Below are 24,358 nucleotides of genomic sequence, written 5' to 3' on the forward strand. Positions count from 1 at the left end.
TAGAAATTAGCGATATATACCCATTAAATAAACCATATGATGTGTAAATGGCACATAGATTATGTCTTTGATGCATGACAGTGATATATATGAGGAAACTGGTATGTAAATATACCCACGAACATCTTTACAAGTTAGTTCGCGTTTGTCACTTGCATACATTAACTTCTACACACTTGAAGCAATTAAACGGTTCATAAACAAAGTAGAGAACAATATATGTAAAGACTGCTACTCACTTTGCAGGCACGCACACAACTTTAGCAAAGATAAATCGCTACAGTACAGCTCGCATCCCTTTGCATTACCGATTGATCTGACTGAACTTAGTGGGCGGGTGCGCTGATCTGCACGTTCTACCCCGAGTGCTGATTGGCTTGCTGGTCGGATGCTGCGGCAGATGATGTGATTTCGGGCATATAGAAAAGGTGAACTAATATACATGATTATAACCTTAATGGTGGCCTTTTTAACAGAGAGAGAGAGAGAGAGAGAGAGAGAGACAGCTACAGCCCTTTCGCAAGAGCCCTCAAGAAATGAACAGTCCCGTGAACAGGAATGATTCAGACAACCTTTTAGACGCAGTTTGATTGTGAAATAGAATACTTGCATTACTACGGCTTCTCGTGTGTAAGTGTCTGAGTTCGAATCGTCAGGGGAGTTTGCTATGGATCTTCGGGTCCAGGGAGAATTTCTCTGAAGCTTAGGAAAGTTGTTCGAGGAAGTTAAGATTAAAGTTAGATGTTTTGTGTGCTAACGTTTTGAATACATTGAAAGAGCGTTCCATTAACGTTAGCGGAATAACGTTTGTTCATAACTGTGAGCTGGGATGTAAAGAGTATTGATGGTGAATCCACACAGTAAAATCCCCAGTGTTAAATTAACACTGTTCAGAGCACATATGGTCCCACTCTACAGAGTGTTACTGAATCAGACAAAGTAACACTGAATCAGTGTTAAAGTTAATGAGATAATTAAGAGATTAATTAAGTGATGATTGACCATTAGTGATGAACACCTGATGATAATGAGCAGAATCACTGAAGAAAAGAGAAAAAGAACACAAGAACTACAACAGACTATTAAAAAGACATTAAGGGTGTACTCACACTAGCCAGTTTGAACCGTGCCCGAGTGCGTTTGACCACCAAAGCGCGGTTCGTTTGACTAGTGTGAGTGATCCGAACCGTGCTCGGGCGCGGCTCGATTAGCCGGCCCTGGCCCGCTTGGAAGAGGTGGGCCAGAGCACGGTTCAGTTGGACTCGGGCGCGGTTCGCATGCAGTGTGAGCGCTAACCGTGCTGGAGCACGGAACAGCTGCGCGCTACTATCAACATTACAACAGCAAACACCAAACTATTACTACTTGGATACACTTTTCAATTAATTCAATTATATTTAGGTTTATAATGGTTCTGGTTCTCACCTTATTGATGAACATGAATTGAAGTTTGCGGGTAAAGCTGCAAATTCCTCCGTCAAAGTCAGCTGCCTCCGTAATTATCTTCTGATATGTGCAGTGCAATCAAGTGAAAATCGCTGCGCGGCATAAATTATAAATGTATTAGGCAGTCTATTAGCGAAAGCGCTTTTCTTCCTGTCTTCTTCAAAACAAAAAGTTGCATCGTGAATGACTTAAGCGTGCTCCGGCCCGGTACGTTAAGTGCAATGTGAGTGCAGGCCAGCGGGGGAGTGGGGAGGGGGGACAATCGCGCTCGGGCACGGTACAAGGCAATCGTGCCTAGTGTGAGTACACCCTAAGGCCCGTTTTCACAGACAGGGCTTAGACTAAGCCAGGATTAGGCCTTAGTTCAATTAGGACATTTAAGTAACTTTTATAAACGTGCCCAAGAAAAAAAACATTACTGGTGTGCATCTTGAGACAAAACAATGCCACTGACATATTTTAAGATTTGTCAGTGCAAGATTCTTTCAGTTAAAACAGCTCAAACATGCATTTTAGTCTAGGATTAGCTTAAGCACTGTCTGTGAAACCGGGGGTAAATCTCTGAAGATCTCAGCAGAGGAGGATTAAACAACTCCACAAACAGCATTACCAGCTTCACACATTACTAACCAGACTGACTTTATTTCTGTCAGACGTCTACAGAAGCTCTTATTGAGGTTTAGATGTTGATGATTTATTGAAAATAATAGTTTTGTTTGAAGTCACCATCATGGTGATTAGTGTTTACTTTATTTGGGCTCTTGACCCTTGAATTGTTAACATTGTTTTTTCTCTGCCTGCTGTAACTGTTTGTTACGGTGAGAATGGCAAGAGAAACTTGATACTTGTTGTGTATGATACAGTTGTTATCATCATAATATGGACTTATTTGCTGATCTCCTGAGAGTCATTGATTATAGTAGCCTTCTGACTCTAGAGCAGAAGATCCAGCAGTGTTTTCATCAGAAAAACTAAACAATTATCAAATCATGGTGATCAGTGTTTTCTTTAGTTGGGCAGTTTGATGAATTTTTAATGTTAGTGTTTCTCTGGCTGCTGAAAAAAAATCAGAAAAAGAGTAAGTTTTTAAACAAATTGTCCACTAAGCACTTCTAACTCCTAACTCCTGCGAGCATTACTCACACACAGACATCAAGAATCTTCCTATGAATCTCAACAATGGTGACATGCTTCATGCCGCAATGCATTCTGGGTGCATTAAGCAAAACTCATATATGGCTCCAAGAATGCATGAAGCATGTCACCATTGTTGAGATTCATAGGCTGATTCTTGATTTCTGTGAGTGAGTTAATCTCGCAGGATTTAGAAGTGCTTAGTGGACAAATTGTTTAAAAACTTACTCTTTTTCTGATTAAAATTGTGCTGGCACTTTTCTAAAATCACAATAAAAAAAGTTAATAGTATATTATTCCTACTCAGTTATAAGATCTATTAGTTAAATCACTACACAATGATCATATTCTTATCACTGAGTAGGCGACAGCATCTGATTTTGTTTACTCTTGCTTTTCTTGCCATAACAAACTCAGTTACAGTTACAATTCATCAAACTGCCCAACTAAAGAAAACACTGATCACCATGATGGTCACATTAAAAACTAACGATTTTCAAAACAAAATCAAACAAAAAATCTGTTAATTCTCAATAAGAGACGTCTGACAGAAAAAAAAGTCAGTCTGGTTAGTGATGTGTGAAGCTGGTAATGCTGTTTGTGGAGTTTCTTAAAAACTGAGATTTAATTTCTTTTTTATTGTCAGTCGTAGTTCTTGTGTTTTTCTCTTTTCTTCAGTGATTCTACTCATTATCATCAGGTGTTCATCACTAATGGTCAATCATCACTTAATTAATCTCTTAATTATCTCATTAACTTTAACACTGATTCAGTGTTACTTCAACACTCTGTAGAGTGGGACCATATGTGCTCTGAGCAGTGTTAATTTAACACTGGGGATTTTACTGTGTAGTATCTGATCTCAGGACAGTCCCACAGAGATCTTGATATTCCCTCCACAGACTGCGCTGACTACAACGTCATGGTCGAGTTTGGACAGACAGCCCTCTTGCCCTGCGAGTGTCCGTCAAATCGGCCTTGGTTCCTGCTCTGGCGGAAGGTAGGTGGTGGACCGGTGCTGGTCAGGTACAACAGAGAAGAAGACGGCAAAGAAGACATCGAAATTGCGGCAGAGTATCTCAACAGAACGGAGCTGAGGCTGCTGACCGGGTACTGTTTTCTTGAGCTCCACAATGTGCAGAGGTCAGACAAGGGACTGTACAAATGCCACCATTACATATCACCGGAACTAATCGACATCATCTATCTGCAGGTCACAGGTCAGTGCGTCTGCGTTCGGTTATGGGTTATTATCGTTAATAACTAAAACTACAAAGACGGACTAAAACATTGCATGCATTAAGACTAACATTACTTTATCTCTGATGTGGCTGTACTGTTCAGAACTATTTCAGTGGCAAAATAGAGGAAAAGCAAACAATATTGAGTCTAAAATGTGTTCCCTGATAGCCTTGTTGTATAAAATATCAAAACAGCTTATGTTATGAATATTAAAAACAATAACTTATACTGAGACTTGTTTTTGCAGCATATCTTGTTTTTTTCCCCATTCATTTTAGTGGCTTTTTTTTTTGTTTATTAAATTATTGTATAAAATCAATATCAAATTTGATATTCGGGGCAGTTTTGCTCATGTGATATTGCTTATGAATATTAAAAGCAAACTTATATTGACTTTTTTGCAGCATATCTCGGTTTTTGGAAGCATCTTTAAAATTAATTTTAGTGGGGTTTTTTATTGTTTATTAAATTATTGTATAAAATCAATATCAAATTTGATATTCGGGGCACTTTTGCTCATGTGATATTGCTTATGAATATAAAAAAACAAACTTATATTTAGTTTTTTGCAGCATATCTCGGTTTTTGGAAGCATTTTAAAAATTAATTTTAGTGGTATTTTTTTATTGTTTATAAAATTATTGTATAAAATCAATATCAAATTTGATATTCGGGGCACTTTTGCTCATGTGATGTTGCTTATGAATATTAAAAACAAACTTATATTGAGTTTTTTGCAGCATTTCTCGGTCTTTGGAAACATTTTTTAAAAAAATTTTTGTGGTTTTTTTATTTTTATTAAATTATTGTATAAAATCAATATCAAATTTGATATTCGGGGCACTTTTGCTCATGTGATATTGCTTATGAATATTAAAAACACACTTTTATGTAGTTTTTTTGCAGCATATCTCGGTTCCCTTTCAGTCGGTCACTACGACGTATGTCGGTATTACCGACGAATTGGGATCACTTCAGAGAGCCCCTATCAGCTTCGAGAACTACAGAACAGGCCAATGAACAATTGACGTGCAAGATTTGCATCTCGCGCTCCGCCCCGCGCCGCGGGTATAAACAGGAAGCGAGAGCATCGCACTGACGTCATTCACTTCTGAGCCGAACGCCGTTTGAAGTAACAGACTGCTTCCTGATTTAATTCAGTGACATTCGAGAGTCTAGAGAAGAGGAACGTTGTGCTGGTGTGACGGCTTTCTCCAGCGCGACCGCGAACTCAGCTGCATCTAGAAACAACTGCTGTTATCACAGCAAAACCTGTTGGTTTCGGTGGGCGTTTCCCAATTTGAGTGCAAACACAGGCTGCATTATTCCCTGTGTGTTGCCGCGGTCTCCCTGGGTGCTTTAGCACTCTCTAAAAGAGCGTTTCCTCACAAAGAGAGCAACACGGGTGTGACACTGCGTCTGTTTCAAGATGTCATTCCACCCATGTGTTTCTGGATGCGGTCGTTCCCTCTCACACGCTGACGGGCACAATCACTGCATCACGTGCCTGGGCTTACAGCACGCTGAGGCAGCGTTCGTGAATAGCTCGTGTTCCCACTGCGGGAACATGACAATTGCGGTGCTTAGGTCGAGACTCACCTACCTCTGGGAAGGCGGAGTCCCCCTCCCCATACCTCGATCTAGAGCTATTCCTAACCAGGATAGACCTACTTCAACGGATGGCCGGGGTGACCTGAGGATTACGTTCAGGACAAACCCGCCGAGTGTCCCTCCACAGGTCCCTGAACCCTCTCAAGCACCGCTGCCGGTGGCGCTTCCGGAAGAGATCGCTGGTCCCGCCCATGGGCACCCAGTGGTCTCTTTCGGGGCGCCCGCGGATGAGCAGATGTCGTTTGCTGCATCGGAGAGGGAGTTCCAGTCCTCAGAGGATGAGGACTCAGCTGTACTGCCTCCCTCTGGGAGAGTGGCAACGGTTGAGTCGGACCCCGAGTTGACGGCTATGCTTTCCCGGGCCGCCGAAAAGGTCGGGCTTGAGTGGAACCCTCCACCACGTCCCGAACCTTCTAGGTTGGATGATTGGTTCCTGGGGGGGGGGGGGGGTCGCGCTGGTTCTCAGCTTCCTGCCCCAGTGCCATTCTTCCCGGAGGTGCCAGAAACAGACCTGGAGGCCCCTCCCTCCTCACTACCCTTGACGGCGGACAGGCCAAGGGTTACGAGAGGATCCCGCCAGTCGAACGCGCCGTCGCGATGCAACTGCGTTCGGCGACCGCCTCCGAGTGGCGTGGTGATCCTCGTCTCCCGTCCAAAGCCTGTAGGTTTTCGTCCAGTCTGACTCCACCCCGCCGCCGGCCGCAGCACCTCCCTCTACCCGTCGCCGAGGACGTCCTCCTGCGGCCGCCTCCGCTCCCGCCCCAGCCCAGCAGCAGCCTCCAACCGGCCGTGGGCGTGGAGCCGGCCGCGGGAAGAACTTCCAGCCCGCTCAAGCACCGTCGTAAGAGACCCTGAGACGGGCCGCCCAGAGATGGAGGAAACTGCTCTTCAGGAGATGGCTGCAGCACCACTCCTTCCCCCGGAGCAGGGCCGGGGGAGAATCTTTTGTTTGTCTGTTCCGCCACTGGCCCCAGTGCCAGTGGTACCCAAATTATCAATAAAAGAGCAGTTTCTAACATCTCTGGGTGCCAAGAGAGCGCGTCTGGCGGTATGCGATGCTACCATGCCTCGTACCCCTCAGACACCTCTCCCCTCGCCAACAGGGGGCGTTGGTTGTGCGGACGCACACAGTGTGCCTCCCCACGCTCGCCTGTCCCCTCAGCGGATGCAGGTCGTGTGTCAGACCCAGACCCCTTCACGGACCACTCCCATGTCGTCCTGGGGCCCCTGCGTTCCGCTGCGCTGCCCCGCTCCGGGTACGTCTGTGGTGCCGATGATCCCGCTTGTTTGGTCTCTGGAGGCCTGGCTAGCGCTTCCCAACCCGTCTCGCTGGCTCATCCGCACCATCAGACTCGGCTATGCGATTCAGTTCGCCCGGCGTCCCCCGAAGTTCAGGGGTGTCCACTTCACATCTGTACCGAAGGAGGGCGCCCCGGTGCTTCAGGCAGAGCTCGCTGTCCTATTGGCGAAGGACGCGATAGAGCCGGTCCCTCCAGCAGATATGAAGTCTGGGTTCTTTCCAAAAAGGTCTGGGCCATTGCTCCCATGAGAGAGCGTGGTGTTCGCATCCTCAACTATCTCGACGACTGGCTGATTCTGGCCCAGTCGCGGGAGCAGTTGTGCGAACACAGGGACATGGTGCTTCGGCACCTCAGCCGGTTGGGTCTTCGGGTCAACTGGGAGAAGAGCAAACTCTGTCCCGTACAGAGGATCTCTTTTCTCGGGATGGAGATCGACTCGGTCGCCATGACAGCGCACCTCACCGAGGAATGCGTCCAGTCGGTGTTGAGCTGCTTGAGTACGCTCAAATGCAGTACAGCGGTCCCACTGAAACAATTTCAGAGGCTCCTGGGGCATATGGCAGCAGCAGCCGCAGTAACGCCGCTAGGGCTGCTCCATATGAGACGGCTTCAGCACTGGCTACACGACTGAGTCCCGAGATGGGCGTGGCACAGCGGGTCCCTCCGTGTCCAAGTGACGCTGAGACGCCGCCAAACCCTCAGCCCGTGGTCGGACCCTTCATTTCTACGGGCAGGAGTGCCTCTAGAACAAGTGTCCAGGCATTATGTTGTCTCCACGGATGCCTCACCCACGGGCTGGGGTGCCACGTACAACGGGCTTGCAGTATCGGGTCTGTGGACGGGGCCCCAACTGCAATGGCATATCAATTGCCTGGAGTTGCTGGCAGTTCGTCTTGCTCTCAGCCGCCTCAAAGGGTCGCTCAAAGACAAGCACGTTCTGGTCCGGACGGACAACACGACGGCCGTTGCGTACATCAACAAACAGGGTGGTCTACGCTCCCGCCGTTTGTCCCACCTCGCCCGCCATCTCCTCCTCTGGAGTCAGAAGCATCTGAGGTCCCTTCGTGCCATTCACATTCCGGGCCCGCTTAATCGTGCGGCCGACGAGCTCTCACGGTTTCCGGTGCTCCCCGGAGAGTGGCGACTCCACCCCCAGGTGGTCCAGCTGATTTGGAGTCGCTTTGGGGCCGCACAGATCGATCTGTTTGCCGCCCCCAACACGACCCACTGCCAGTTGTTTTATTCCCTGACCGAGGGAACCCTCGGCACGGATGCGCTGGCACACAGCTGGCCCCGGGCTCTGCGCAAATATGCGTTTCCCCCAGTGAGCCTTCTTGCACAGACACTGTGCAAGGTCAGGGAGGACGAGGAGCAACTCCTCTCGGTAGCTCCGTACTGGCCCAACAGGATGTGGTTCCCGGAACTAGTGCTCCTCGCTACAGCACCTCCTTGGCCCATTCCTCTGAGGCAGGACCTCCTAACTCAGAGTCGGGGCACCCTATGGCACCCGCGTCCGGACCTCTGGAAACTCCATGTCTGGTCCCTGGACGGGACGCGGAGGTTCTAGGTGACCTACCGCAAGCGGTAGTCGACACCATCGCTTCCGCCAGAGCCCCCTCTACGAGACGGCTATATGCGCTGAAGTGGAACCTGTTCGTCGATTGGTGTTCTTCTCGCCGAGAAGACCCCCGGAAGTGTTCGGTCAGATCTGTGCTCTCTTTCCTTCAAGACGGGTTGGAGCGAAGGCTGTCTCTCTCCACCCTCAAGGTATATGTTGCCGCTATCGCCGCAAACCATGACCTCATTAATGGTGAGTCCTTAGGCAAGCACGATCTGATCGTCAGGTTCCTGAGGGGGGCGAGGAGATTAAATCCGCCTCGCCCTCCCTCTATACCCTCTTGGGACTTGACTCTGGTGCTGACCGCACTGCAGAGGGCGCCAGTCAGTAGAGCTTAAGATCTTGTCTCTAAAGACAATCCTCGTGATTGCATTGGCCGACGAATCGTGCCTGGAATTCGGGCCGGGTGACTCTCAGGTGACCCTGAGACCCCGGCCTGGATTTGTGCCCAAGGTTCCCACTACTCCCTTCTGGGACCAAGTGGTGAGCCTGCAAGCGCTGCCCCCGGAGGAGGCAGACCCAGCCCTGGCTTTTCTCTGTCCAGTTCGCGCCCTGCGCGTCTATGTTGACAGAACGCAAAGCTTTAGGACCTCAGAGCAGCTCTTCGTCTGTTACGGAGGACAGCAGAAGGGAAAGGCTGTCTCCAAGCAGAGGATGGCCCACTGGATAGTGGATGCCATCGTCTTGGCGTATGAGTCCCAAGACGTGCCCTGCCCGCTCGGGGTTAGAGCTCACTCCACCAGGGGTGTAGCTTCTTCCTGGGCGTTGGCTTGTGGCGCCTCACTGACAGACATTTGTAGAGCTGCGGGCTGGGCGACACCTAACAGGTTCGCTAGGTTTTATAGCCTCCGTGTAGAACCGGTGGCTTCTTGTGTGCTCGCTTCCCATAGTCAGCTTCACTGAAGTGCCCGTTCTAGTGTCGGCTTGCTGCGCCATTCCCTTCCCCATGGAACGGATACGTGCGCTTATATTCTCCAGTCGAGTTCCCCAGGTTTGGCGAACCCTGTTGAGTCCTCCGCGCCCCTCGGCAGTCGGATGTGGCGGAGCATCCGACGCCAGGTCTGGCACTCGTATGCATTGGTGGAACTTGTGTCAGGCTGGGTTCCGTATGTCGTGACTCCTACGGCGGTCCCATACGTGTATTTTCCACGGTACAGCTCCCTACGGCGAGCTTGTGTCTTTCCCTTGGCAGAGTTCCTCTGCCGTCTCAGTTTGGTGTCGTCCCCCGCCTGTATTGGCCGGGGCCTCCCCTGGGACTTCGTATGTTGTGCTGCCCACGGCCAGCCCATACGTATTCTCTCCACATGGTAACTCCCTCTGGGCATGATGTGGCTCCCGCAGCGTGCTTCGGGCATGCTTTCCCAGCGTTATCCAATAAGTCTGCTGAATGGGTCTTGCGGAACAGCAGTGTGACTCTCCCTGCGTGAATCTCCCCGCCCGCATCAGAACGGGGTCTGAGGGGCTCTCGCTGGGCGCTGGAAGTGGTAGTAACTGTGGCGTTTTCCATAGGGATCCCAATTCGTCGGTATTACCGACGTACGTCGTAGTGACCGACTGAAAGGGAACGTCTTGGTTACGTATGGTAACCCTCGTTCCCTGAAGGAGGGAACGGAGACGTACATCCCGTCGCCACAGTTCCTTCCATCACTGCATGGCCGAGTCACTAGTTCGGCTCCTCAGTGAAAAACGTCAGTGCGATGCTCTCGCTTCCTGTTTATACCCGCGGCGCGGGGCGGAGCGCGAGATGCAAATCTCGCACGCCAATGGCCCATTGGCCTGTTCTGTAGTTCTCGAAGCTGATAGGGGCTCTCTGAAGTGATCCCAATTCGTCGGTAATACCGACGTACGTCTCCGTTCCCTCCTTCAGGGAACGAGGGTTACCATACGTAACCGAGACGTTGTTGGAAGCATTTTTAAAATTAATTTTAGTGGTATTTTTTTATTGTTTATTAAATTAATGTATAAAATCAATATCAAATTGGATATTTGGGGCACTTTTGCTCATGCGATGTTGCTTATGAATATTAAAAACAAACTTATATTTAGTTTTTTGCAGCATATCTCGGTTTTTGGAAGCATTTTTAAAATAAATTTTAGTGTTTTTTTTTATTTTTTATTAAATTATTGTATAAAATCAATATTAAATTTGATATTCGGGGCACTTTTGCTCATGTGATGTTGCTTATGAATATTAAAAACAAACTTATATTGAGTTTTTTGCCGCATATCTCGGTTTTTGGAAGCATTTTTAAAATTAATTTTAGTGGTATTTTTTATTGTTTATTAAATCATTGTATAAAATCAATATCAAATTTGATATTCGGGGCACTTTTACTCATGTGATATCGCTTATTAATATTAAAAACAAACTTATATTGAGTTTTTTGCAGCATATCTCGGTTTTTGGAAGCATTTTTAAAATAAATTTTAGTGTTTTTTTTATTTTTTATTAAATTATTGTATAAAATCAATATCAAATTTGATATTCGGGGCACTTTTGCTCATGTGATGTTGCTTTTGAATATTAAAAACAAACTTATATTTAGTTTTTTGCAGCATATCTCGGTTTTGGAAGCATTTTTAAAATTAATTTTTGTGGTATTTTTCATTGTTTATTAAATTATTGTATAAAATCAATATAAAATTTAATATATTTAATATTCGGGGCACTTTTGCTCATGTGATGTTGCTTTTGAATATTAAAAACAAACTTATATTTAGTTTTTTGCAGCATATCTCGGTATTTGGAAGCATTTGTAAAATTAATTTTAGTGGGTTTTTTTTTTTTTTAATTAAATTATTGTATAAAATCAATATCAAAATTGAGTGTGTGTGTGTGTGTGTGATGGGTAGGTTTAGGGGTAGGGGCAGTGTGTGTGTGTGTGTGTGTGTGTGTGTGTGATGGGTAGGTTTAGGGGTAGGGACAGTGTGTGTGTGTGTTTGTGTGTGTGTGTGTGTGTGTGTGATGGGTAGGTTTAGGGGCAGTGTGTGTGTGTGTGTGTGATGGGTAGGTTTAGGGGCAGTGTGTGTGTGTGATGGGTAGGTTTAGGGGCAGTGTGTGTGTGTGTGATTGGTAGGTTTAGGGGCAGTGTGTGTGTGTGATGGGTAGGTTTAGGGGCAGGGGCAGTGTGTGTGTGTGTGTGTGTGTGTGTGTGTGTGTGTGTGAGATGGGTAGTTTTAGGGGCAGTGTGTGTGTGTGATGGGTAGGTTTAGGGGCAGTGTGTGTGTGTGATGGGTAGGTTTAGGGGCAGGGGCAGTGTGTGTGTGTGTGTGTGTGTGTGAGATGGGTAGTTTTAGGGGCAGGGGCAGTGTGTGTGTGTGTGTGTGTGATGGGTAGGTTTAGGGCAGGGGCAGTGTGTGTGTGTGTGTGTGTGTGTGTGATGGGTAGGTTTAGGGCAGGGGCAGTGTGTGTGTGTGTGTGTGTGTGTGTGTGTGTGTGTGTGTGTGTGTGTGTGTGTGTGTGAGATGGGTAGTTTTAGGGGAAGGGGCAGTGTGTGTGTGTGTGTGTGATGGGTAGGTTTAGGGCAGGGGCAGTGTGTGTGTGTGTGTGTGTGTGTGTGTGTGATGGGTAGGTTTAGGGCAGGGGCAGTGTGTGTGTGTGTGTGTGTGTGTGTGATGGGTAGGTTTAGGGCAGGGGCAGTGTGTGTGTGTGTGTGTGTGTGTGTGTGTGTGTGTGTGTGTGTGTGATGGGTAGGTTTAGGGCAGGGGCAGTGTGTGTGTGTGTGTGTGTGTGTGTGTGTGATGGGTAGGTTTAAGGGCAGGGGCAGTGTGTGTGTGTGTGTGTGTGTGATGGGTAGGTTTAGGGCAGGGGCAGTGTGTGTGTGTGTGTGTGTGTGTGTGTGTGTGTGTGATGGGTAGGTTTAAGGGCAGGGGCAGTGTGTGTGTGCGTGTGTGTGTGTGTGTGTGTGTGTGTGTGTGTGATGGGTAGGTTTAGGGCAGGGGCAGTGTGTGTGTGTGTGTGTGTGATGGGTAGGTTTAGGGGCAGGGGCAGTGTGTGTGTGTGTGTGTGTGTGTGATGGGTAGGTTTAGGGGCAGGGGCAGTGTGTGTGTGTGTGTGTGTGTGTGTGTGATGGGTAGGTTTAGGGGCAGTGTGTGTGTGTGTGTGTGTGTGTAATGGGTAGGTTTAGGGGCAGTGTGTGTGTGTGTGTGTGATGGGTAGGTTTAGAGGCAGTGTGTGTTGTGTGTGTGTGTGTGTGTGTGTGTGTGTGTGTGTGTGTGTGTGTGTGTGTGTGTGATGGGTAGGTTTAGGGGCAGTGTGTGTGTGTGTGTGTGTGTGTGTAATGGGTAGGTTTAGGGGCAGTGTGTGTGTGTGATGGGTAGGTTTAAGGGCAGTGTGTGTGTGTGTGTGTGTGTGTGTGTGTGTAATGGGTAGGTTTAGGGGCAGTGTGTGTGTGTGAGTGTGTGATGGGTAGGTTTAGGGTCAGTGTAAGGGGATAGAAAATATGGTTTGTACGGTATAAAAACCATTACGCCTATGGAATGTCCCCACATTTCACAAAAAAAACCCTGTGTGTGTGTGTGTGTGTAAGAGAGAGCACTTGGAAAAAGTGTGTGAGAGTGTTCAGACAGGCATATGTGGTTTATGATGCCACTTCCTTCCTGATCTAAGTAACTGTTGATGCATAGTTTTTATGGAAACAGATGAATGATATTCCATGTTAAGATCATGAAAGTTTCAGGATAACAAGAGGAATTGACACCAATTACCACACATGTCCATGGTTTGCAGTGTGTGTGTGTGTGTGTGCGTGTTTTCACTACTCTCTGCTCCTAATGTGTGTGCACATATTCTGAGTATGGGTTATCATACTTCATGTCGCTTCACTGTGTCTCTTGTGATTGTGGAAACTCATCACTAGTTATTGAGTTCAGATTGTGGCTCAAGTGAGATGAGTGAGATTCCACTTAAAGGGATAGTTCACCCAAAAAGTACAATACGTGCAAATTATTTTATTTGGTGCTTTTTGTGCATTCACGCCTTTGAAGCGAATTCGCGTCTGACGCCCGAGTTGAAAAGTCTGAACTTTGCCCCACATAATTTAAAAATACTACTGTTATTGTGTCACAGAGTGTAGTTTTAAAGGAACACTCCACCGTTTTTAGAAATAGGGCTTATTCAACATCTTTCCTACATTTAGATTTAGAAGTAGCAGTGCTTCGCCTGTGCTTCCCCATAATATAGTCCCAAGTTAATTTCTACCTAGGAAATCGCCTAGTCTTAATCTGCATCGCTATTTGTACTCGTTGTGAATACTTAGGCCACAAGAAGCACAAGAAGTAACCTTCTTCTTCTCACAAGAAGTAATTAGGTGTGTTTTTTTTTGGGGATCACTTTTACTCGGGACATGCTAGCTGGCAACATAGGATTCCATTCATTATGCTAAGCTAAGCTGGCGGCGACCCAGCCAAACTAAAACAATGCATGCACTGAGACAAAAATGTATTTGCCCACATATCTAAATATAGGAAAGATGTTGAATAAGCCCTATTTCTAAAAACGGTGGAGTGTTCCTTTAAGACTTTTCAGGTGAGAATGTAGTTGTTTAAAGCTCAAATCTGTGGTTTATAAAGAGAGCTCCTCTCTGAACATGATCTGGTGTGTGGAATTGATCATGTGATCTGGTGTGTGTGGAGGTAAACATGTGATCTGGTGTGTGTGTGGAGTTGATCATGTGATCTGGTGTGTGTGGAGCTGAACATGTGATCTGGTGTGTGTGGAGTTGAACATGTGATCTGGTGTGTGTGGAGTTGATCATGTGATCTGGTGTGTGTGGAGTTGAACATGTGATCTGGTGTGTGTGGAGTTGATCATGTGATCTGGTGTGTGTGGAGTTGAACATGTGATCTGGTGTGTGTGGAGTTGATCATGTGATCTGGTGTGTGTGGAGTTGAACATGTGATCTGGTTTGTGTGCAGTTGAACATGTGATCTGGTGTGTGTGGAGTTGAACATGTGATCTGGTGTGTGTGGAGTTGATCATGTGATCTGGTGTGTGTGGAGTTGATCATGTGATCTGGTGTGTGTGGAGTTGAACATGTGATCTGGTGTGTGTGGAGTTGATCATGTGATCTGGTGTGTGTGGAGTTGAACATGTGATCTGGTGTGTGTGGAGTTGAACATGTGATCTGGTGTGTGTGGAGTTGAACATGTGATCTGGTGTGTGTGGAGTTGAACATGTGATCTGGTGTGTGTGGAGTTGAACATGTGATCTGGTGTGTGTGGTGGAGTTGATCATGTGATCTGGTGTGTGTGGTGGAGTTGATCATGTGATCTGGTGTGTGTGGAGTTGATCATGTGATCTGGTGTGTGTGGAGTTGAACATGTGATCTGGTGTGTGTGGAGTTGAACATGTGATCTGGTGTGTGTGGAGTTGAACATGTGATCTGGTGTGTGTGGAGTTGAACATGTGATCTGGTGTGTGTGGAGTTGAACATGTGATCTGGTGTGTGTGGAGTTGAACATGTGATCTGGTGTGTGTGGTGGAGTTGATCATGTGATCTGGTGTGTGTGGTGGAGTTGATCATGTGATCTGGTGTGTGTGGAGTTGATCATGTGATCTGGTGTGTGTGTGGAGTTGATCATGTGATCTGGTGTGTGTGTGGAGTTGAACATGTGATCTGGTGTGTGTGTGGAGTTGAACATGTGTTCTGGGGCACGTTCAACGCTCAAACCGGTGCGCAACGTTTTGCTACGGTTTCCGGTTGAACGTCATGTTTCCTGGAAACGGTGCGCACCGGTGTGCAACGGGTTTGAGATGCGTTTTTCCTCGTTTGGTGGGTGTGTCAAATATGTCAGTCCAATCAGAAGCAACATGTATATAAACCACGCGGTATTAAAGAGACAGCTCACACAATGGAAGTAAAGTTGTTTAATGTGTCCGCTGGTATTAGAAGACATGATTGTCGTAAGAGTTTTATAGTAGGCTAATATATATATATATATATATATATATAGGCCTATATATATATATATAGGCCTATATATATATATATATATATATAAAAATCAACATTATGATGTATTTATTTATATCCTTAGCTTTCCATATTCCATATTCCATACCAAATTTCATATATGTAATTAAGTGTTTGACATAAAGTGAGAAAGAAAATACAAGCTATTAAAAAAGTAAGAACTAGAAATAAAATGATTTAAATTAGAATTGATTACCAGGAGATAAAAAAGTTAAATACATAGGATTGGGGTGTTGTCATTTATTCTGGACGGTAAGGGCAGTGATTGCATGTATTTTGCAGTATTAAACACGTATTTATATCGATTTTATCAGGCTCCGAAAATTCCTCAAAAAGAACACAAAGAATGGCCTTCTCGGCTGCCATAGTTACAACTCTTGCGTCAACAGAACAGGGTGTTCAACGCAGCACCGTTTCCGTTTAAAAAACGTTTTGCAACGTTTTGTCGGGGCTGAACGCAGCCCTGGTGTGTGTGCAGTTGATCATGTGATCTGGTGTGTGTGGAGTTGAACATGTGATCTGGTGTGTGTGGAGTTGATCATGTGATCTGGTGTGTGTGGAGTTGAACATGTGATCTGGTGTGTGTGGAGTTGAACATGTGATCTGGTGTGTGTGGAGTTGATCATGTGATCTGGTTTGTGTGGAGTTGAACATGTGATCTGGTGTGTGTGGAGTTGATCATGTGATCTGGTGTGTGTGGAGTTGAACATGTGATCTGGTGTGTGTGGAGTTGAACATGTGATCTGGTTTGTGTGGAGTTGAACATGTGATCTGGTGTGTGTGGAGTTGTACATGTGATCTGGTGTGTGTGGAGTTGAACATGTGATCTGGTGTGTGTGGAGTTGAACATGTGATCTGGTGTGTGTGGAGTTGAACATGTGATCTGGTTTGTGTGGAGTTGAACATGTGATCTGGTGTGTGTGGAGTTGAACATGTGATCTGGTGTGTGTGGAGTTGAACATGTGATCTGGTGTGTGTGGAGTTGAACATGTGATCTGGTGTGTGTGGAGTTGAACATGTGATCTGGTGTGTGTGGAGTTGAACATGTGATCTGGTTTGTGTGGAGTTGAACATGTGATCTGGTGTGTGTGGAGTTGTACATGTGATCTGGTGTGTGTGGAGTTGAACATGTGATCTGGTGTGTGTGGAGTTGAACATGTGATCTGGTGTGTGTGGAGTTGATCATGTGATCTGGTGTGTGTGGAGTTGAACATGTGATCTGGTGTGTGTGGAGTTGAACATGTGATCTGGTGTGTGTGGAGTTGATCATGTGATCTGGTTTGTGTGGAGTTGAACATGTGATCTGGTGTGTGTGGAGTTGATCATGTGATCTGGTGTGTGTGGAGTTGAACATGTGATCTGGTGTGTGTGGAGTTGAACATGTGATCTGGTTTGTGTGGAGTTGAACATGTGATCTGGTGTGTGTGGAGTTGTACATGTGATCTGGTGTGTGTGGAGTTGAACATGTGATCTGGTGTGTGTGGAGTTGAACATGTGATCTGGTGTGTGTGGAGTTGAACATGTGATCTGGTTTGTGTGGAGTTGAACATGTGATCTGGTGTGTGTGGAGTTGAACATGTGATCTGGTGTGTGTGGAGTTGAACATGTGATCTGGTGTGTGTGGAGTTGAACATGTGATCTGGTGTGTGTGGAGTTGAACATGTGATCTGGTGTGTGTGGAGTTGATCATGTGATCTGGTGTGTGTGGAGCTGAACATGTGATCTGGTGTGTGTGGAGTTGAACATGTGATCTGGTGTGTGTGGAGTTGTACATGTGATCTGGTGTGTGTGGAGTTGAACATGTGATCTGGTGTGTGTGGAGTTGAACATGTGATCTGGTGTGTGTGGAGTTGAACATGTGATCTGGTGTGTGTGGAGTTGAACATGTGATCTGGTGTGCGTGGAGTTGATCATGTGATCTGTTGTGCGTGCAGTTGATCATGTGATCTGGTGTGTGTGGAGTTGAACATGTGATCTGGTGTGTGTGGAGTTGAACATGTGATCTGGTGTGTGTGGAGTTGAACATGTGATCTGGTGTGTGTGGAGTTGAACATGTGATCTGGTGTGTGTGGAGTTGAACATGTGATCTGGTGTGTGTGGAGTTGAACATGTGATCTGGTGTGTGTGGAGTTGAACATGTGATCTGGTGTGTGTGGAGTTGAACATGTGATCTGGTGTGCGTGGAGTTGATCATGTGATCTGTTGTGCGTGCAGTTGATCATGTGATCTGGTGTGCGTGGAGTTGATCATGTGATCTGGTGTGTGTGGAGTTGATCATGTGATCTGGTGTGCGTGGAGTTGATCATGTGATCTGGTGTGTGTGGAGTTGAACATGTGATCTGGTGTGTGTGGAGTTGATCATGTGATCTGGTGTGTGTGGAGTTGATCATGTGATCTGGGGCCTCATTTATAAACGTTGCGTACGCACAAAAGAAGGCGTACGCCGCTCTCTACGCAATAATTGGTATTTATAAAAAGCAAACTTGACGGGAAAATGTGCGGTCCTTCACGCAAGCTCTGACCCAGGCGTACGCACAAAAACGGGTGAAATGAGAAATGGCGACACCGTCGGCAGATGGAAGAAACACGTGAAAGTGTGTGAAACTGTAGACCGTTGTGTAAAAGAAATGGCAATACTGCCTCTCATAAATAACAAGAAGACTTCACAAAGCAAGTCTTACGTAATCGATCAAACGGGTGTTCGTGTAGGCTGTTAATTGTAGAATTAACAGCCTACACGAACACCCGTTTGATCGATCTGCAGTGTAAAACAAACAAAATCAAACGAAAATTACAACAGATGCAAATTAACCCATATTTGCAAAAAGAAAAGTGAAATATGTTCTGCAATAATATTGGCATGTTATGCAATTGATCCTCATAAATAATATGGTAAACAGAACGAAATAATGTGCAAAACTGATATTCTCGTCAATGTGTCCGTCTGGCGGAGCAGATATAGGCTATAGATTCAAGACAGATGGATAGATAATTAGGGAGATATATAGATAAATAGATAGATTGATCATTGTCCACTGGGGTAAGTTGTTTTCATAGTAAAAATGTCTTCATCAGCAACGGAATCATGGTATTCATATGCCTTTAGTTTGTTTTATTTTTGTTAAAATAACGTATGGTCTCAACCATTCAGAAAGCTGCAAGACTTTCCATTTGCACTGAACTAGCCTATTTCCCATTTCCACGTAGATTATAACCGACATCTGTAGCTTGTCAGATGCAATTAAATGGATGGAAATAAAATGCCCCATCACAATGTATAATGACGCACAATGGCTGGTATTGCGCTCTTAGAAGATGTCGCAAATGGAAGGAGTCGGAGTGAACGCATCTTCAGACAGCAAGAAGACTTGCTGGCAAACGAGGACACACTCAGGCGATGGTGCGCTAGACGCTTTTTTGCCTCGACTTTGATGTCCGACCATTTCTTTTTTATTTCGGCCACGGTCCGAGGTTGTGAGGCTACAGCATTTACGGCGTCTGCAACCTTTTGCCACTCAAGTGCCTTTTTGGCATTAGTAGCCTAATGCCCACACTGTGCCCTCCAAAACAACATTTTTCTCATCTTTTCCACCTCGCCAACGATAACTTCTACTTCACATTGAGTGAGGTTACGTTTTTTTAGTTTTCAAATGTGGCAAATGTGTTTGCCATTATTTCCTCTCTGTGTTTGCCATGATTTCGCAATCGATGAATATTAACTTGGGGGCGTTTCGCGGACTATTTATGGGCAACTATGGGCGTGACATGAAGCCGCAAAAGCTACGCTACATTTAGAATTGATTGTGATTTATTAAGGGAAATCTGCGTAGGACGTGCGTGCGCACGGTTTTATAAATCCGAATATTTCTGTGCGTACGCACGTCCTATGTTTCATCCGTACGCCACTTCTGACGCAAATCCTACGCAAAGTTTTATAAATGAGGCCCCTGGTGTGTGTGGAGTTGAACATGTGATCTGGTGTGTGTGGAGTTGATCATGTGATCTGGTGTGTGTGGAGTTGAACATGTGATCTGGTGTGTGTGGAGTTGATCATGTGATCTGGTGTGTGTGGAGTTGAACATGTGATCTGGTGTGTGTGGAGTTGAACATGTGATCTGGTGTGTGTGGAGTTGATCATGTGATCTGGTTTGTGTGGAGTTGAACATGTGATCTGGTGTGTGTGGAGTTGATCATGTGATCTGGTGTGTGTGGAGTTGAACATGTGATCTGGTTTGTGTGGAGTTGAACATGTGATCTGGTGTGTGTGGAGTTGAACGTGTGATCTGGTGTGTGTGGAGTTGAACATGTGATCTGGTGTGTGTGGAGTTGTACATGTGATCTGGTGTGTGTGGACTTGAACATGTGATCTGGTGTGTGTGGAGTTGAACATGTGATCTGGTGTGTGTGGAGTTGAACATGTGATCTGGTGTGTGTGGAGTTGAACATGTGATCTGGTGTGCGTGGAGTTGATCATGTGATCTGGTGTGTGTGGAGTTGAACATGTGATCTGGTGTGCGTGGAGTTGATCATGTGATCTGGTGTGTGTGGACTTGAACGTGATCTGGTGTGTGTGGAGTTGAACATGTGATCTGGTGTGTGTGGACTTGAACATGTGATCTGGTGTGTGTGGAGTTGAACATGTGATCTGGTGTGTGTGGAGTTGAACATGTGATCTGGTGTGTGGAGTTGAACATGTGATCTGGTGTGCGTGGAGTTGATCATGTGATCTGTTGTGCGTGCAGTTGATCATGTGATCTGGTGTGCGTGGAGTTGATCATGTGATCTGGTGTGTGTGGAGTTGAACATGTGATCTGGTGTGTGTGGAGTTGATCATGTGATCTGGTGTGTGTGGAGTTGAACATGTGATCTGGTGTGTGTGGAGTTGAACATGTGATCTGGTGTGTGTGGAGTTGATCATGTGATCTGGTGTGTGTGGAATTTATCATGTGATCTGGTGTGTGTGGAATTGAACATGTGATCTGGTGTGTGTGGAGTTGAACATGTGATCTGGTGTGTGTGGAGTTGATCATGTGATCTGGTGTGTGTGGAATTGATCATGTGATCTGGTGTGTGTGGAATTGAACATGTGATCTGGTGTGTGTGGAGTTGAACATGTGATCTGGTGTGTGTGGAGTTGTGAGCTCCAGTGGATCAGCGGTGCTCATTAACCCCTGCGAGAGCAGCCTTTCCTCGGCCAGCCCTTCTGCCGTCTGCCGCTGGCTCTGATGTCCTGTCGTGGTTCATCTTGTGTAGATCTAACGGCCGATCTTTGCTCTCATGGATCATCATTTGTTGTCTGCCAAATCGTTTTGACTGAGGGCAAAGAGAAGTTTCATAATTTTATTTTTTAGGATATTTAAATACACATGCAGTGAAGATAATGTAGGAGTTGCCTGGCCCACATTTGTTTGGTTATTAATGTTTAATATATATTTTTAATGAAAATGAAAAGAGGCAGAGTGTGTGTTTTATGACACATTTCTCCTGGAGCGCCTTGAACGCGCGTCTATTTAGCTTCAAACGCTCGAATTATACACACGTCCAATTCACTGTTGATGCGGGAAAGGATTAAAAATGTTCAAGCGTCCAACTAGACGCGATTTTGACGCTTTATTCACGGTTGGTGTGAACGCAGCATTAGGGTTTCGGTGATTGTGTATTCATTGTGAGAAATGTATTAGTGTGTTTTGAAAGCTGTAGTTACCAAATGATCCAGAATTTAGCTCACATAGACTGATGTTGTGATCACTCTGTGAAGAGCTTTTAAAAAAGTGACACGAGTATTCACTGTAGTTGATAAAGTGTGTGTGTGTGTGTTTCACAGAGTCTTCTTCGGCCTTGAGTGTCAGTATCCAACCGAAGGTGTATAAGATCCCCAGTGGTGAAGATGTGACGATACCCTGCAGATTTACACCTCAAGCAGCAGATGTGCAACTCCAGGTCAGATGGAGAGCGTTTCCAAATGTGCTGGGAGATCCAGAGGTAATGAACACGACCATCACTTCCTCCAGCATCACTAACACTAGAGCTCACGTTGGTGTGTGTTCATGTTGTTGTTTTCACAGATCATCACTTTCACCAGTCCCAATACGATAAAAGTGGAGTCGAAATATAAAGGCAGGGCGACGCTAGATCATAATATTCCGAGGGGAAAAGCCGACCTGCAGCTCCAGAGAGTCATGAGAGCAGACACGCGTGTTTACATGTGCACAGTTGAGGTTTTGAACGAGGACAAGGACGCTGTGTCTGACATGACCAGACTCGTAGTCTTGGGTAAGACACACACAGATCTGATGAACACTATGGAATTCGTAATTTGAAGATGTTTTGCCACTTATTTAATGAAATGTCACACGACAGAATGATTTTTCATCTTAGTGTGTGAGTGGAGGACTAATGCGGACTAACTAATGCGGAGTTCACACTGCACGATTTTAGGTCTGATTTTGACTCGCCGACAGGTTTTGTGAAATTGCAGACAAATGCCCGAAATCATAGGCAAATCGGTGCTTGTGCACATGAGTGACAATCACACAGTGTGAATGATCAAAGACGCAATAAGAGAGAATCGCCGATGATATCTGGACCTGTCTGCGATTTAAAAACAAACTTTGGCGATGACTAGGGCTGGGCAAAAAAAAAAATCGATTTTTCGATTAATTGTTTTTTAAAATGTGGTCGATTCAAAATCGATTCTCAAGGCCAAGAATCGATTTTTTTCCCCCGGGGGTTTCCAGTCAATCCTGCCCGGTATCGCATATATGCTTGTCGTTAAGATAAAATCGAATGGCAATCGCATCTTAGGAAGGCACGTGAATAACAGAGATAGTGACGAAATATAATGCATCATCCGGGGCATGAATCAAAGCTCAGACGCCCCTGGAGGAAAAAGCCTTCATAAAACGGACAGAGTCTGAATGACGATCGGCTAAATAAAGGCCTACCCAAGTGTACCTAAAATAAAAAGAGTTTAATATACAGGTTTGTGGCTCCTAATTTCTTTTTAATTACCCACTTGTAAACCCATGTTCACTGTTCTTTTTTATAAATATAGTAGGCTATTTGAATTAAATCTATATTCATTGAGTTGAATCGAAATTTAATCGAAAATCGAATCGAGAATCGAGAATCAAATCGATTTGAGAGCTTGCGAATCGAAATTGAATCGAATTGGAACATCTGAATCGATAACCAGCCCTAGCGATGACTGACTTACAGCCAATGAGAGCGCAAGATACAGGGCTGTTCGGGGAGGAGTTATAAAGCAGAATATCAGTATTTGAATAGATATATTTACAATTATATCAAACAGAAACAAAGCACAAACATTTGCTTGACCGGCAGCACATTGCAAAAGGATTTATTTTCCTCCAACTCTCTTTGCAGGACCCATTCCTTGCTCTCCACGACACTTTCCTCCTCCATAATCTTTTTTTCCCTCTCCTTTTCGCTGCAAATCAAATTGAGTGGAAAAACATAGTGTTTAGCTTTGAACCTAGACGAATGAACACGTTCAAACAAGACCCAATATATTTAACCCCTAGGATTCTGAGCTGTTTTGGGACCCTTTAGAAGTTTTGACATGCTCTGTCATTTGTGTTTTTTTCAGTTGCTTATAAACACATTAATGGCAAAAGTGTAATTACACTGTATTCAGCTCAAACTGGGCTTTGGGTTTTGAGAGAATAATGTTTATGCACGGTTTTTGAAAAAACAAAAAAATGTGTTTTAAAATTAAGGCCTCAAAACACACAATAGATATCTGTTCCCAAGACTTTTGACTCATGGGTGTATTTGCCTAGAGTTTTTGCTTTAAACTGATGTGAGAATCATTGAGCCTGCTCATTCACATAAAACAATACATTCATTTAAAATGTATAAGACAGTTTTTCTTCACAAAGACCGTATGCGAGGAGGCGTGATATCTAATGAATAATGATGGGTATCACCTGAGATGATAAAATAACATAATAGCCCGCATAATGACCTGCATAAGGAATGAGCTTCAGGTACTTATGTGACTGAGAGCAACAGGACAGGACATATATTATATATTGTACTTATCTAGTAAATGCATCCTGATTTAAGAATGTTTCAATATTTAGATTAGAAACAAGACAAAAATTACTAAGAGCATGTTTAAAAAAATTTGGTAAAAATGTGTTGTTTTTGAAAGTAGTCTCATGCTAAAAAATGAAATAGTATATAATTAAAATTAAGATACAATTTATACAAAACGAAATTCACTGTAAAGAAAGCAATTCACTTTCTACAAAAAAAAAAGTTCTACAAAACAAAACTCCAGAATGATTTATTTAGAATGTAGTCAACAAAGGCCTATTATATTTTAAATGATCAAAAGATTTGACTACACTGCAAAAAATGCGCTTCTTATTTAGTTAAAATTGTACTTATCTAGTAAATGCGTCTTGATTTAAGAATGTTTCTAGAAACAAGACAAAAATGACTAAGAAGAGCATTTTTTGTACATTTTTTGTTTTTGAAAGTAGACTCATGCTAAAACAATAAATGATAAAAATTAAGATACAATTTATACAAAACAAAATGCACTTTAAAGAAAGCAATTCACTTTCTACAAAACAAAACTCGATATTAACTCGATAAAACAAACTTTGATATTAAATTTAAAAAAGAACATTAGGCTATAATATTTAAAGCTACACTGTGTAACTTTTTTAGTTTATTCTTAGCTAAAAGCACTTAGTTCTTTCAAAAATATATGTGCTCATTAATGTATATTTACATCTTTCAAGTAATAAAGTATTTTCGTAAGTTTATAATATGCCATTGAAAATACATACGGGTGAGGGGTTCGAATGCGGGTCGCCATGTTGCCCCTCCATCTTGAAAGTACATTAGCCAAAGAGGGACATACCCGTAAATTCAAGCTTCGCCTTTGGCGTTTTAACACTCGATGGCACCGTGTCGAATGTGGACGAGGTCGAGCTGGAAGCCATGTTAAAGCTCCACTGTGTGATATTTTCCCCCATCTAGTGGTGAAAAGGTATATG

General features: G+C 44.7%; 1 protein-coding gene across 1 annotated transcript in view; it reads left to right on the plus strand.

Annotated features, from left to right (window-relative positions):
- The window catches only part of LOC307123506 (uncharacterized protein), a 38,287-nt gene that overhangs the window by 5,776 nt on the left and 8,153 nt on the right, over positions 1-24,358 (plus strand). Inside the window, exons 2-4 of the mRNA XM_079812053.1 lie at positions 3,483-3,800; positions 21,151-21,308; positions 21,392-21,599. Coding sequence (XP_079668179.1) covers positions 3,483-3,800; positions 21,151-21,308; positions 21,392-21,599 — 684 coding nt within the window. The remainder of the gene's footprint in view (positions 1-3,482; positions 3,801-21,150; positions 21,309-21,391; positions 21,600-24,358) is intronic.

This window comes from Gobio gobio (assembly GCF_949357685.1).
Source record: "Gobio gobio genome assembly, chromosome: 3".
Taxonomy (NCBI): Eukaryota; Metazoa; Chordata; class Actinopteri; order Cypriniformes; family Gobionidae; genus Gobio; species Gobio gobio.